General features: G+C 40.2%; 1 protein-coding gene across 3 annotated transcripts in view; it reads left to right on the forward strand.

Annotated features, from left to right (window-relative positions):
- Positions 1–14,261, forward strand: part of KIAA2012 (KIAA2012 ortholog) — a 401,298-nt gene that overhangs the window by 80,355 nt on the left and 306,682 nt on the right. For all 3 annotated transcript variants that reach the window (XM_069733571.1, XM_069733572.1, XM_069733570.1), the window contains exons 5-8: positions 1,928–2,115; positions 2,478–2,658; positions 5,816–5,925; positions 11,600–11,810. In XM_069733571.1, the coding sequence (XP_069589672.1) occupies positions 1,928–2,115; positions 2,478–2,658; positions 5,816–5,925; positions 11,600–11,810 (690 nt within the window). The remainder of the gene's footprint in view (positions 1–1,927; positions 2,116–2,477; positions 2,659–5,815; positions 5,926–11,599; positions 11,811–14,261) is intronic.

Consider the following 14,261-nt stretch of genomic DNA (forward strand, 5'->3'; position numbering starts at 1 on the left):
TTTGGCATTTTTTTTTTTATAAAAAAATATGTTAAATACTGTATATTATTTTCATGCACTACTGCTGTTTATTTATTTACTGCAGGGTATTTGATCATTGTGTTTCGGTCTTTGTTTTTCTCTGGTGGCCGAGTGTGAACGTGCACTTACACGCTGCATGCACACCAATTTATGTCCCAGTTCATAACTTTTGGGTTTTTTATTATCAAATGACTAAACCAATATTGAAAAAACTAAATTTTATTAAATTATTCATATACTTTAATATCTTGCAACATTACGGGGTTACGATAACACTCCAGAAACACTGCAAAGAAAGTACAACACCTTGGTGTCAGTCCGCAATGTCTGGAACGGCCGCAGATCTCCTGACCCAAACTCAACGACATATATGAGGCTCTTGAGTTCAGGTCAGAAGACCCTTTGTTAGTTTGTACATTGGGGTCCTCAACTGCACGCTGATTTGTGGACATGTGAAGGCAGCCAATAATAACTTTATTTATGTGGTTAGCAGCTTAGTGACTTTTTGGGACTACCTTGTAGCTGTAGACTGTGTATTAGCCATCAGGAACATTGATTACTAATTTTTCCATGTTATGTAGCTTGCTGTTTGCTCCTTTTAGATTTTCCTTACTTTGTGCCTCTATTTGAGTCACTCCGATTACAAGCTAAGGCTATAAAAAGAAATAAAGCATGTTTGTTTATGGAACTGTTGAAAATGAATTTGTTATAAATTGTGAGCAGGGAACCGTTTTAATTTTGCAAAACATTTTACAATGGAAACTTAAAGAGAACCTGTCAGCGGATACATGGTGCCCAAACCATGAGCAACATGTATCAGCTCCTGACTGTGCGCTCACAGCCAGCTATGTTCTCCTCTAAAACACTGCAGCATACTTATAATCGCTGCCGAGGACTATTCTATCTATCTATTAACTATCATCTGTCTATTATCTATCCATTATCTATCTATTATCTATCTATTATCTATCTTTCTATTATCTGTCATCTATCTATTATCTATCTGTCTATCCTCTATCTATCTATCTATCTATCTATCTATCTATCTATCTATCTATCTATCTATTAACTATCATCTATCTATTATCTATCTATTATCTATCTTTCTATTATCTGTCATCTATCTATCTATTATCTATCCTCTATTTATCTATCTATTATCTATCATCTATCTATTATCTATCTTTCTATTATTTATTTGTCTATCTATTATCTATCATCTATCTATTATCTATCTATCCTCTATCTATTATCTATCTATCTATCTATTATCTATGTATCTATTATCTATCATCTATCTATTATCTATCTTCCTATTATCTATTTGTCTATTATCTATCATCTATCTATCTATTATCTATCATCTATCTATCTATTATCTATCTATCTATCTATCTATCTATCTATCTATCTATCTATCTATCTATCCTCTATCTATTATCTATCAATTATCTATCTATGTATCTATAATCTATCATCTATCTATCTATTATCTATCCCATATCTATCTATCATCTATCTATCTATTATCTATCATCTATCTATTATCTATCTATTATCTATCTATTATCTATTTGTCTATTTATATATTATCTATCTATTATCTATCTATCTATCTCTATCTATCTATCTATCTATCATCTATCTATTATCTATCTATTATCTTTTTGTCTATTTATCATTATCTATCTATCTATCTATCTATCTATCTATCTATCTTGTCGGTGACTAAAAGTATGTTTTTCTCAGAAACGCTCCAGCATTTCAGCATAAAACATTCATAACCACGTTTGCATAGCCAGTAGCTGATAAGTTCTGCCTAAATCATGGGCAGGAGCCTGTATCAGCTGACAGGTTCCCTTTAAACAGTACAATTGTATTCATCCTAGTTATCTGCTTCCACTAGGGCATTGCACTCCAGTGGAAGAGGAGACCGGTAATGAAGAAGAACTGGCCAATAACACGGAAAACCTTGAAATATATGGAAAAAATTCAACTATACCAAGTGCAGCGACCCTCCGAAAATTTAGTCCGGAGAGAAGAGAATCTCGTATTGCACAAAGCTCCCGGAAGGTTAAAGAGCATTCACCTATGGTAAGTGTATTAGGAAACCAAATAGGAAAGGAAAAGGAACACATATAATAAATACTATATATATTGTATATAAATATAATGTGTATATACTGTATATTTGGTATACACCAGAATGACCAGGATAGGTAATAAATGAAGAAGGTAACTGCCTAGGGTGCCACTGTAGAGGTTGTAGTTGAAAGAAAGATGGAGGCCAAAGCAGAGCAGAACTTCTGGAGAAGAGTTTTGTTTTTTTGAAGTAAAACGTTATTTCATCTGTCTCTCTACTCGTTCATTTGAGACATCGCCTGCAGAGCTCCAGGTAATCTCCTCAGACTATTCGACTTTACTCATATTTATTCAATGCATTTTGTTTTTAACAGGGAAAAGCACGGCAGAACCAGTCATGTGGAGATGATGCGATGAGCAATGTCACTGACCGCCAAGAAAAGCCTCAACCTGTAGACATGTGTTTTTTTAAGGAAAATTATGCACCACCTCATGTAAAGCCTCACACAACGTTTTATGGTGGACGGTTTGCAGGGCGAAAGAAACAGCCACACAGTGAGTAACCAACCTGAAGCGATTGTCTAGTTATGACTTTGAAAAATGTAATTTAGCACCTACAATGGCTGCCTTCCTGCTATTTGCTTTACTGTTTGCTGCCTGGTTCCAATAGTGCAGACTTGTGATCTATGACTACAGGACAGTTCTAGTGCCTGCAGGGAGTCTGTGGTGGTCTGAGACACTCCTCCTGTCATTGGTTTATACTGTCTCTTCCTACAGCTCTGCCTCCTCATATTGTCTGCTGTGTATACAGGGTTGGACTAGCCCACCAGAGAGCTGGAGAATCCTCCGGTGGGCCCTGGTTTCTCCTTAAGGAAAGTTCGTGGTGAAAACCTTACAATTGCTATGGGGCTCTTGACTGGGGGAGAAAGGTGGGCCCTCAGAATCAAATCCTCTGGTGAGCCCAATGTTCTACGCTGTATGTATAATACATACATATCACAGGCTCAGCGGGAAGCCAGTACACGGTAACCTAATTTATATCATAGCAATGGCAGAATCATTAGAAAATACAGATTGCTAAAAAGCAGTGTAAAAGTATTAATTAACATGCGTCTCCAACACATATACTGAGGAAAATGAGCTCCACCAAGGAGCAGCCTGGGAGGAAGAGATCCAGCTACAATCCATAAAATGCAGAGTCTTTATTTAGTAACTAAAACATATTAGGCATCACTTCAGTATACTGTACATAGGCATAGGGGTGGGTTGGGGATAAAGGGTGTGAAAGGGTGAAAACCGAGCTCATTTTGAACGGTAGCGGTGTTCTTAGACTCGATCTGAGCCTGGGGGTTGCTTTAAATTTAAAGGGCTGCTATTAAATCTGAGAACAGCATGATGAGGGGACAGAGACCCTGATTCCAGAGATGCCTCACTCATTGGACGGCTTGCTGTTATTTTGGTACAATCACTGTTTTCTTTGTTACTGATCTAGCAGTTCTCTGAAAGCTGAGCTGTGTATAACCCTGCGAACATCACGGATTGATAACTTTACACTGTACGCTGTGCTTTGACAGAATGCTTATCATTGGCGGGAGCAGGGCTACACAGAGCGGTTAACTAGGAAGCACAAGACGCCGAATCCTTTAGTGATAATCTCCTGCTAATAAAACTCTGATTTTGGAAGTGATACATGGCTGGAATCAGGCTCTCTTCCCCTACATCATGCTGCTCACCGTTTACATAGCAAAAAATTTGCTAACAGATTCCCTTTAAAAGTGATCTACAGATATAAGATATAAAAGTGGACCACAATTTAGTAGTGTAAGAAAGTCTCTCTTCCTTTGTAGCAGCACCCTTTATTGTATACGTATATTCTACATATTTGTAATATATACAGTATTTATAACCTCCACATGTGAATATGTCTTCCTTTAGGATTTGGAGTAAGGTCTTGTGAGCAACTAATTGAGGGTTTTCCGATAAAATACTATAAATGCATTTTCCAGGATAAATAACTAAATGTTGACATCTTGAATATGTTGAAAATGTGGAAAAAGTCAATTATAATAAATAAATATTTTATTGATTCTGTGCCATACATGAGTCCAACAAAATGCGTAGTCTCACCCATAGCCATTCAGTAGATGCGGTCAATCCGCATGGTTCAATGAACACTGCGCGATCAGAACGCAGTGATAATACGCTGCATCCCAAACGCTGCTATTTCCTCATTGTGGGCACATGGCCTAATTAGACTGACAACGTCACACACACTTTCTTTATTAACATTGTGCATACAAATAAAGGAAGATTTCTGGAAAAAAGTCAGGTTACAAAACTTCTGGCCCCCTAGCCTACCATGAAACCGCAGTAAGAACTCCTATTTCCAAATGGGGAAAAACTAGGGGCCATTCCCAGGAGTGATTGCCTGCAAGAGTGATCCAGACATGTCATTACAAATGGACCAGCATTGATGGGATGATTTTTCTTGTGATAGAAATTATGTTTCACCAGAAAAAAATGCAATACTTTACTGTCCAAATTAACAATGTGCTCATGGCCCAGACGACCCATCTATGGATCCCTTTCTCTAGCTTTACATCCCTGAAGAAAGAGCTGCAGATTTCTTTAGCGACCACTTTGGATATTTTTGTTGACCCTCAATAGTTAGAATTAGAGATGATTGAATCTTGTGAAGTTCAATTTCGCCAAGTTCAGTGAATTTTTGCCAAAAATTTGATTAGCAGAGAATCGATTTGCCATAAATAACAATACTATAAAGCCTCCAATTGACCATAAACCTCGGAGGTCTTCTAGGACCGTATCAAACCCCTTCTTTTACACAAACACTACCTTAGTAATCTCAAAGTGACTTCACCATAGAAGCAAAAGGTAACCCGATTGTAACCAACAAGCCATTTAGTAACACAGAATGTAATAACTTTTGTAAAATGAAAAACGTTCCAAAAATGTCCCCTCTTAGACATTTGTGATGAGACAGACGGTTGTTTTCAGAATACTGACTCAAACTGCCGGTGTCACTGTCAGAAGTAACATCATCCTGCGGTCAATGAGATGAGTGACCTGCCCTATCTTCCATAACGCCCTCCACTTTTTTCTTTCTAATTTGCTTGCTGGAGGTAAAGGAGTCCAATTGCGGCCTGCGTTAGGTAATGCAATGCATTATGGTGGAAATCTATAGCCGGCACATATGCTCAGTACAAAGCAAATTACAGCATTGACTTGAACATGGAATGGACATCACGGAATGGATATCGAGGCGATCATAATGGAATATTTCTAGTTTGGCTCCATGAATCTCAAAATCGGCAATTTAAACTTTTTCTGTACCATTTAGATTTACCTGTATATTTACTTGTTTGCTTTTGTACCACAATTAACACGTTGTTGTTATATGCATTTATTTCTAGAAATATGTGGTATTCTTGTAACAGAACCTTAGGCTGCCGTCACACGATCAGTGTTTGGTCAGTATTTTACATCAGTATTTGTAAGCCAAAACCAGGAGTGGGTGATAAATACAGAAGTGGTGCATATGTTTCTATTATACTTTTCCTCTAATTGTTCCACTCCTGGTTTTGGCTTACAAATACTGATGTAAAATACTGACCAAATACTGCTAGTGTGACGGCAGCCTTACACTGTCTTGCTGCATTGCTAATATGTTCTTTGGGAATAATTTGCTATACAGGTAATCAGCAAAAGGATTATACAGAGCATCTTCCAGAGGGAGGATTCTTACCACCAATTTCTCAATCCCATGGCCAAGAATCACAAAATGTGAAGGATCCAAATACTAAGGTAGGTGTGTCACAAAAAGAGGAAATTATTTCCCCCCTCACTTTTAGGGCGCAGTCAGTATTAGGCTGTGTGGACACGTTGCGGATTTGTGTGCGGATTTTTCCGCACCGTTTTTGAAAAATCCGCAGTTAAAATGCACTGCATTTTACCTGCGGATTACCCCCGGATTTACCACGGATTTTGTGTGTTTTTTGTGTGGATTTCACCTGCGGTTTTACACCGGCAGATTCCTATTGAGAAGCAGGTGTAAAACGCTGCGGAATCCGCGCACAGAATTGACATGCTGCCGAAAATACAATGCAGTGTTTCCGCGCGGTATTTTCCGCACCATGGGCACTGTGGATTTGCTTTTCCATAGGTTTACACGGTACTGTACACCGCATGGAAAACAGCTGCAAGTCTGCAGCATCAAATCCGCTGCGGATCCGCAGGCAAATCCGCAACGTGTGCACATAGCCTTTCTCGCGCAAGGATCGATTCCCAATCCTCGGACTGACCATCGCCTCTCCTGACCGGAGCGTGACTGCTCCATAGAAATACATGCTGTCACGCTCAGGTCAGGGGGAGCCGATGGCCAGGATTATGATGCCATCCTCGCGCAAATGATACCACTGTCTGACTGCACCGTTAAAAGGCACACAGATTTCTGTAACTAACGTATAGCTAACGATTATTTCAATAAAGAATGAATGTGCTCATCTGTTCCCAGAGGGTTTGGAATAGGGTTTTTCAGTAACACATTTAAGGGTATGTGCAGAGGGCATCTCTCAGATGCTGGTGGTGCGGCCACCAAGTTTTCCAGACAAACCTGCTTGAGGAAAACGTTCTTGCAGCAATAAATGAGCATGTCACTTTTTTAACTGCTTCAAGGTTTCCGAATGTGGTTAAAGGAAGTGAGATGAGCGGAGCATGTGCACACCAATGTCATTTGGACACTGCTTTCCTCTATGTTCATTTTTGCGTCGCTTTTTCAGGTGAATTCTGGGCAGAATGAAAAAAACTTGTGCACACACTTCAGGTGTATGTTCACATGACATCAGGTCCAGCTGAAAAGTGACTACCTCATGTCCCCATAAAACCCATTCCCAAATAAATACACACAGACACGTTATTGATGGAATAAAAATGCCCGTGAGGTTTTATTTTGGGTTAGGCTACGTTCACATTTGCGTTGTTGTGTGTTGCGTCGGCGACGCAACGCACAACGCATGCAAAACGCATGCAAAAACGCATGGTTTTGTGACGCATGCGTCCATTTTTGGCTTGCTCTTGGACGCAAAAAAAATGCAACTTGCTGCGTCCTCTGTGCCCTGACGCTTGCGCCAAAAATGACGCATGCATCACAAAACTTAAGACAACGCATGTCCATGTGCCCCCATGTTAAATATAGGGGCGCATGACGCATGCATCGCCACGGCTGCGCCCGACGCAACGCTAATATGAACGTAGCCTTACATAAATAATTAATAAATAACCAATAAATAATGTTCCATATATTAATATTCCAATAAATTCCAAACGTCCAGTAAAACCAAATCCACCCATAACTGAGTGATTTTACCCCACGAATAAAACCATACGACAACTCATAACAAATAAATAAAGGGAGGGAGGGTGGGCTCTTCTTTCTTCGTGCGCCCGCAGACTGAGGTGAAAACAGCTTGACACGGGGTTATATCTCGGAAAAATACCGCCAAAACTGTTAACAGCCAATCAAAATTTGACAAAAAAGGGCGCACAAAACTGGTCAGAACCGGCTAGTCTATTTTTAGCTCACCAGTTACCATTACCTCAAAATCTTCCCCCAGTAACATAAGAAGCATAAAGTGAGGGTTAGGGTATATGTGGACATGAGACCCCCGCCATATTTCTGTATGTTTCAGCGGGGGGCTTACATTCTTGGGCTCAAGAGCTGTACAGTGTCCATTTGGCCACCATCATTTTACCAGTGGAAGCCTGGGCAACATATTAGAACATACACATTGGTTAGTGTTTTAAAAAGAATATTTAATCAAAAAAGACCTATTCAAATCAGGTTTTTGTATTTTTTTTTTAAATGTCAATGTTTTCTTTTTCCATATAACAATCTGCGTTAATTATAAAAATGAGAAATCTTGCAATTTTTCCCACTTATAACTGAAGTTATTTTAGACTATAACTACCTGTTGTTTCTGGAAATCCATATGTACATTAGCAGCAGTAGACTGAATCAGATCCTATCAATTGTATTGAAGCGTCAAATGAGCGGGTGCAAAGACCATTGTGTATAGAGGTCTTACCAGGATCGCCAACTTAATTTTTTATTTTGTCCCAGACAGCTTATAAAAAAAATCACGGACAGACAATATTTTTTATGGACACACTGGAAAATTGTAATAAAAAATTTCTGATTTATAAGTGATACATGTCTACAGCTCATAATTCTGATATGAAGATATCAGCTGCATGTAATGTCAGCTGCAAAATGATGATAATTACAGTCAAAATAAACTGTATCTTCAGAAAAATCAAGGGCACCTTAATTTTTTTTAATGGACAGAACAAAAAAGTGCCCAATTTTATGGACAGTCCTGAAATTTCTGTACAGTAGGTAACCCTGAGTGTTGTTTGTCACTGTAAGGGCCCCTTTCCACTTGTGAGGAAAACGGACGAGTGCAATCCGATAAAAAATCGGATTGCACTCGGACCAATGTTAATCAATATGTGACACTCCATTTGCGATTTTTTTCCCAGCCGAAATCGGACTGAGAAAAATCTGTGTCGGCTGAGAAAAAAATCGCAGCATGCTGCGTATTGCTGAGATTCTCGGACGAGACTCGCCAATGCAAGTCAATGGGTGCGAGAAAAAAAACGCACAGCACTCGCACCATGCGAGTGCTGTCCGATTTTTACGCACCCGTGTCCTTAGAAAAGCCGGCAATTCAGCGCAGAGTACAGTAAAATCACACTGACAGGTTAGATGAGAGTAGATATATACACATAGAATAGGTATATATACATATATATATGTCAGGGAGACACCTATATATATATATTTATATTTAATGCAGCGTGAGATAGCTTTAAAGCTGGTAATTCAATTACCGGCTTTTGCTTTCTCCTTCACAAACCCGACATGATATGATACCTGGTTTACATACAGTAAACCATCTCATATCACCATTTTTTTTGCATATTCTACACTACTAATGTTAGTAGTGTGTATATGCAAAATTTGGGCGTTCTAGCTATTATATTTAAGGGTTAAATGGCGGAAAAAATTGGCGTGGGCTTCCGCACAATTTTCTCCGCCAGAGTAGTAAAGCCAGTGACTGAGGGCAGATATTAATAGCCTGGAGAGGGTCCACGGTTATTGGCCCCCCCCCTGGCTAAAAATATCTGCCCCCAGCCACCCCAGAAAAGGCACATCTGGAAGATGCGCCTATTCTGGCACTTGGCCACTCTCTTCCCATTCCCGTGTAGCGGTGGGATATGGGGTAATGAAGGGTTAATGCCACCTTGCTATTGTAAGGTGACATTAAGCCTAATTAATAATGGAGAGGCGTCAATTATGACACCTATCCATTATTAATCCAATTGAATGAAAGGGTTAAATAAAACACAAACACATTATTTAAAATTATTTTAATGAAATAAAAACAATGGTTGTTGGAGTATTTTATTCTACGCCCAATCCAATCACTGAAGACCCTCGTTCTGTGAAAGAAAAAACATAATAAACCAACAATATACTTACCCTCCGCAGATCTGTAACGTCCAACGATGTAAATCCTTCTGAAGGGGTTAAATCATTTTGCAGCAAGGAGGTTTGCTAATGCAGGCTGCTCCTCGCTGCAAAACCCCGGGGAATGAGTCTAAATATAGATCAATGAGCTATATTTAGCTTCATTTGCGGTGAGGCGCCCTCTGCGGGCTGTTTATAGATCGTGGGAACTTGCCTAGAAAGCCTGGGAGCTTTCTAGGAAATTTCCCACGATCTATGAACATCCAGCAGAGGGCGCCTCACCGCAAATGAAGCTAAATATAGCTCATTGATCTATATTTAGACTCATTCCCCGGGGTTTTGCAGCGAGGAGCAGCCTGCATTAGCAAAGCTCCTTGCTGCAAAATGTTTTAACCCCTTCAGAAGGATTTACATCGTTGGACGTTACAGATCTGCGGAGGGTAAGTATATTGTTGGTTTATTATGTTTTTTCTTTCACAGAACGAGGGTCTTCAGTGATTGGATTGGGCGTAGAATAAAATACTCCAACAACCATTGTTTTTATTTCATTAAAATAATTTTAAATAATGTGTTTGTGTTTTATTTAACCCTTTACTACAATTGGATTAATAATGGATAGGTGTCATAATTGACGCCTCTCCATTATTAATTAGGCTTAATGTCACTTTACAATAGCAAGGTGGCATTAACCCTTCATTACCCCATATCCCACCGCTACACGGGAATGGGAAGAGAGTGGCCAAGTGCCAGAATAGGCGCATCTTCCAGATGTGCCTTTTCTGGGGTGGCTGGGGGCAGATATTTTTAGCCAGGGGGGGGCCAATAACCGTGGACCCTCTCCAGGCTATTAATATCTGCCCTCAGTCACTGGCTTTACTACTCTGGCGGAGAAAATTGCGCGGGAGCCCACGCCAATTTTTTCCGCCATTTAACCCTTTATTTTAAGAGCTAGAACGGCCAAATTTTGCAGATACACACTACTGACATTAGTAGTGTGGAATCTGCAAAAAAAATGGAGAGGAGACATGGTTTACTGTATGTAAACCATGTCTCAAATCATGTCGGGTTTTAAGAAGGAGAAAGAAAAAGCCGGTAATTGAATTACCGGCTTTCAAGCTGTATAGCGCTGGAATAAATATTAATATATATACATATATGTGTCTAATGACATATATATATATATATATATATATATATATATATATAGACAGTATATATATATATTTTTTTCTTTTTGGGACACATGGATCATTTCTATAGCGGTATGTTGGTTTTGCAAGCCTGCGAGAAAACCACGCAGTACGGATGCCATACGGATTACATACGGAGGATGCCATGCGCAAAAAACGCTGACACACCCTGCCTACAGAGGAGCTACGGACCACTATTTTCGGGACATTTCAGCGTATTACGGCCGTAATATACGGACCGTATTTTCATACGCTGAGTGTGAAGCCGGCCTAACCCTGCTGCTGAGGAAAGTGAGCCTGCTGAAAACTTCCTGAAAGGACAAACGATCGATATAAAAAAAAATCTCCAGTGGCCCGTGTGAAAATTGCAAGATTACTAATTTTGTTTTTTAATATAGATCATGATAAAAAAGTTGCCAAAATAAAAAAATGCATATAATGCCAAAACCTGATTTAAACAATAGGTCACTTTCAGATGACACATTCCCTGTAAAGGCCTTTCCAACATCAGTACCAAACATTTCCATTAGTTGTGGATGGCATACTGTCATTAGCCATGGAATAGAGTGGCCTGCCCAATCTATAGCACGTTGCCTAATATTAGTTTAAAAGGAATTTCAAAAGCCAGAGGTAGGCTGTGTCTTTTTTGTGTGATCCATCAATTCTCTTGCTGACACTTCTCATTTTAGATGAATCCATACATTGTATTTTTCAATGTTCCCAAGGTATGTTAGAAAAAAAGTACGGTATATTTTTTCAGGTACTAGATCCCTTAAAGCTACCTCCAATTACTGAAGATGCTTCGAAAATTCTACAAAGAAAGAGAAGACGTCAAGCCACTAACCCACCAAAGGAACTCTTGGTTATACCACTGCTTGTGTGTTTTGAGAATCAGAAAATAAACCGAGAGGATCAGATGAAGATGGATGTAAAGCCTAAGAATGAAATCACTGATTCTACTTATAATGAAGGTACAACACTCGCTCGTACTAATGAGGGTGGAATGTATTATGCCATGTTCACTTCTGCTTCAGAGGCTCTATCGCAGATTTTCTTTACACGCACACAGCACTATTTTTGCTGTAAAATGATGGACATAGTGGCTGAATGTGCAAATCAAATGTGTTTGTTATGCGGCAGTAGTATCTTCTGGGAATAAACGGAAACCTCAACAACAGTGTAAACAGAGCATAGAGGTGGGTTACGCTATATGATTGGTGGCGTTAAACAACTGCGGATCGGTACGTATTTGCCAATCGGTTGTCAAATGTTAGCCTGTTTAGAAAGACAAATTGGTCTGTGCTCATAAGTTGCCATTGTTCTCAGCAGCATATGTCCTGGTTAATAGTTTGCATAAAACACCATCGTTCTCGGCAGCCCGTCCTGTGTACACAAGACATGTGCTTCCAACAATGATGATCTTTTAAACAAACAAAAACATCATTTCACAAAAAGACTGAGTATTTAGCGCTGGCTGTTGGGTAGCGTGTTTACGCTGCATAAATAGCAGGAAATCTTTGGTTGGCTACACACATTAGACAACCGTTGACCTGTCTGACAATCATCTCGAAATTGCTAGGTTCACTCCATATTCATTTCATGTGTATGGCCAGTTTTTGGCTACTATTGAGCTATAGTGATTCAAGCATTGCCTTTCACCACTCAGTGCCACTTGCTAGTGCCATTATATTTATCCTTACATAAAATAGTAAATATCTTGCTTTGCTAAAAATGTCCTTATGTAACCAGACAATACCAAGAAAGAGATTTGTACCTTTCATAGCTCATCTATGACCTTTATCTCTGGAAGAAGCTTCTTGTTAGGTTTTCGTTTTGCTGTTGCACTACCTGATCCTTTACAAGTTTATTTTGTATTCTCTTATACCACTTTGTAAATCTACGGTCCCTATAATGACCCACATTCGTAATCTATCCCTGTGAGTTGTTATCTTTCCTGATCCTCCTGCTTTTGGTTAAAACACTGTAAAAAAAAAAGTCTGTCAAAACTCTGTGATTTTTTTTTTAAACTTTCTCAAAAAAACGTGTTAAATGCATCAGGTTTCTTCGGCAATTTGACAGTCTTCTGAATTATTACTGCTGCAGTTGGTGTTATATAACATTTTCACTAAACAGAACAATAACAAACAGTCGTGATATTTATGGACCATTGGAACTGGCTATTCATTTTAATTAAAAAAGGAACAGTTAGGATAACATCAGATATCAACATTTTGCTACGGTGAAAAACCACTTGGAATGCAATGTATGCAGTCAAAAGTATGGTCAAATTATGTTTGTTTATGCAAAAAACACATGCAGACAATCATGTGCATATTTTAATCACCGTCTCAACTGTATTGTCTGGGGATTATATGGAGCACCCACTAGAACCGTGGGGTACTTGGTATCGGTTCTTAAAGGGGAAGTGGTCACAGTAGCAGTGACCTGGTCCGTGGCCCTGGTCGTCCAATAAAAGAGTCAATTGAAATTAAAGGGGAAAATAAAGTTTATAGGGGAATTGGTCGTGACGACACCCGTGGTATTCGGCAATGAGATGGTAGCCGATGCCTGAGTTCAGGTCCTCTGGGGCAGATGGTGATGCAGCAGGGTTGGTACAGCTCTCCACGAGTAGAGCTAGGCCCCAGGGCAGTTATGGTGTTAAATGTGATGGTGGATGTTGTGATGCAGGGCTGGTGATGCAGTAATAATTCAGAGGACACAGCAGTGTGCAGTTTCCACACCTTTACTCAGGGTTCTTAGATGCAGCCCCCAGCCGGGGTACTGTGTCCTCCGGGTCTGAGGTCCAGCCAGCTCTCAGGTAGTCTGGGTACACTTTCCCAGGACCCCGTTCTTATGTGCCTTTCCAGGCCGTCTCTGCGCTGGCTCTCTCCTCTCCTACCCTTTGCCTTCACACAGTGTCCCAAGCCAGCAGCCTCGGATCTTGTCGGGCAATGTCTGTCTAGTCCCCTTGGTCCTATGTGGCTGCCTTTTCAGCAAATGTATGTGGATGTGGCACATACAGATACCGCAGCCTCCGGCTGGCTAGCTGAGCCTTGTAGTTCTCCACTAGTCATGGGGGGCCAGTTCCCCCACTGTGACGTGGTCCCTCCACCTGGCCATGGTCCGCATGGATGCGGGCTCCACGGATGGATTGCTCACTACCCGTGCCCCTAGGACCCCTTATTTCTCTTCCTTCTGTAGCTTCACCTTTCTCTAGCTCCCTCTCTCGTGGAGCTCCTTTCTGCATGTCTCACTCCTTCTACTTCCTCTCACTGACTCTCACATCTGCTCTCCTCTCCTCCTCCACACAGACTGACTACACACTCCCCTCCAACTTTCACCACCCTTCTTGCCTGAGTGAGATCCCGCCCCTTTTCTAGGGTCTGCCCAACTTGCCAGGCTAAGGCGATGTGATGTTGAAT

The sequence above is a fragment of the Ranitomeya imitator genome, chromosome 7, assembly GCF_032444005.1.
Source record: "Ranitomeya imitator isolate aRanImi1 chromosome 7, aRanImi1.pri, whole genome shotgun sequence".
NCBI classification, from domain to species: Eukaryota; Metazoa; Chordata; class Amphibia; order Anura; family Dendrobatidae; genus Ranitomeya; species Ranitomeya imitator.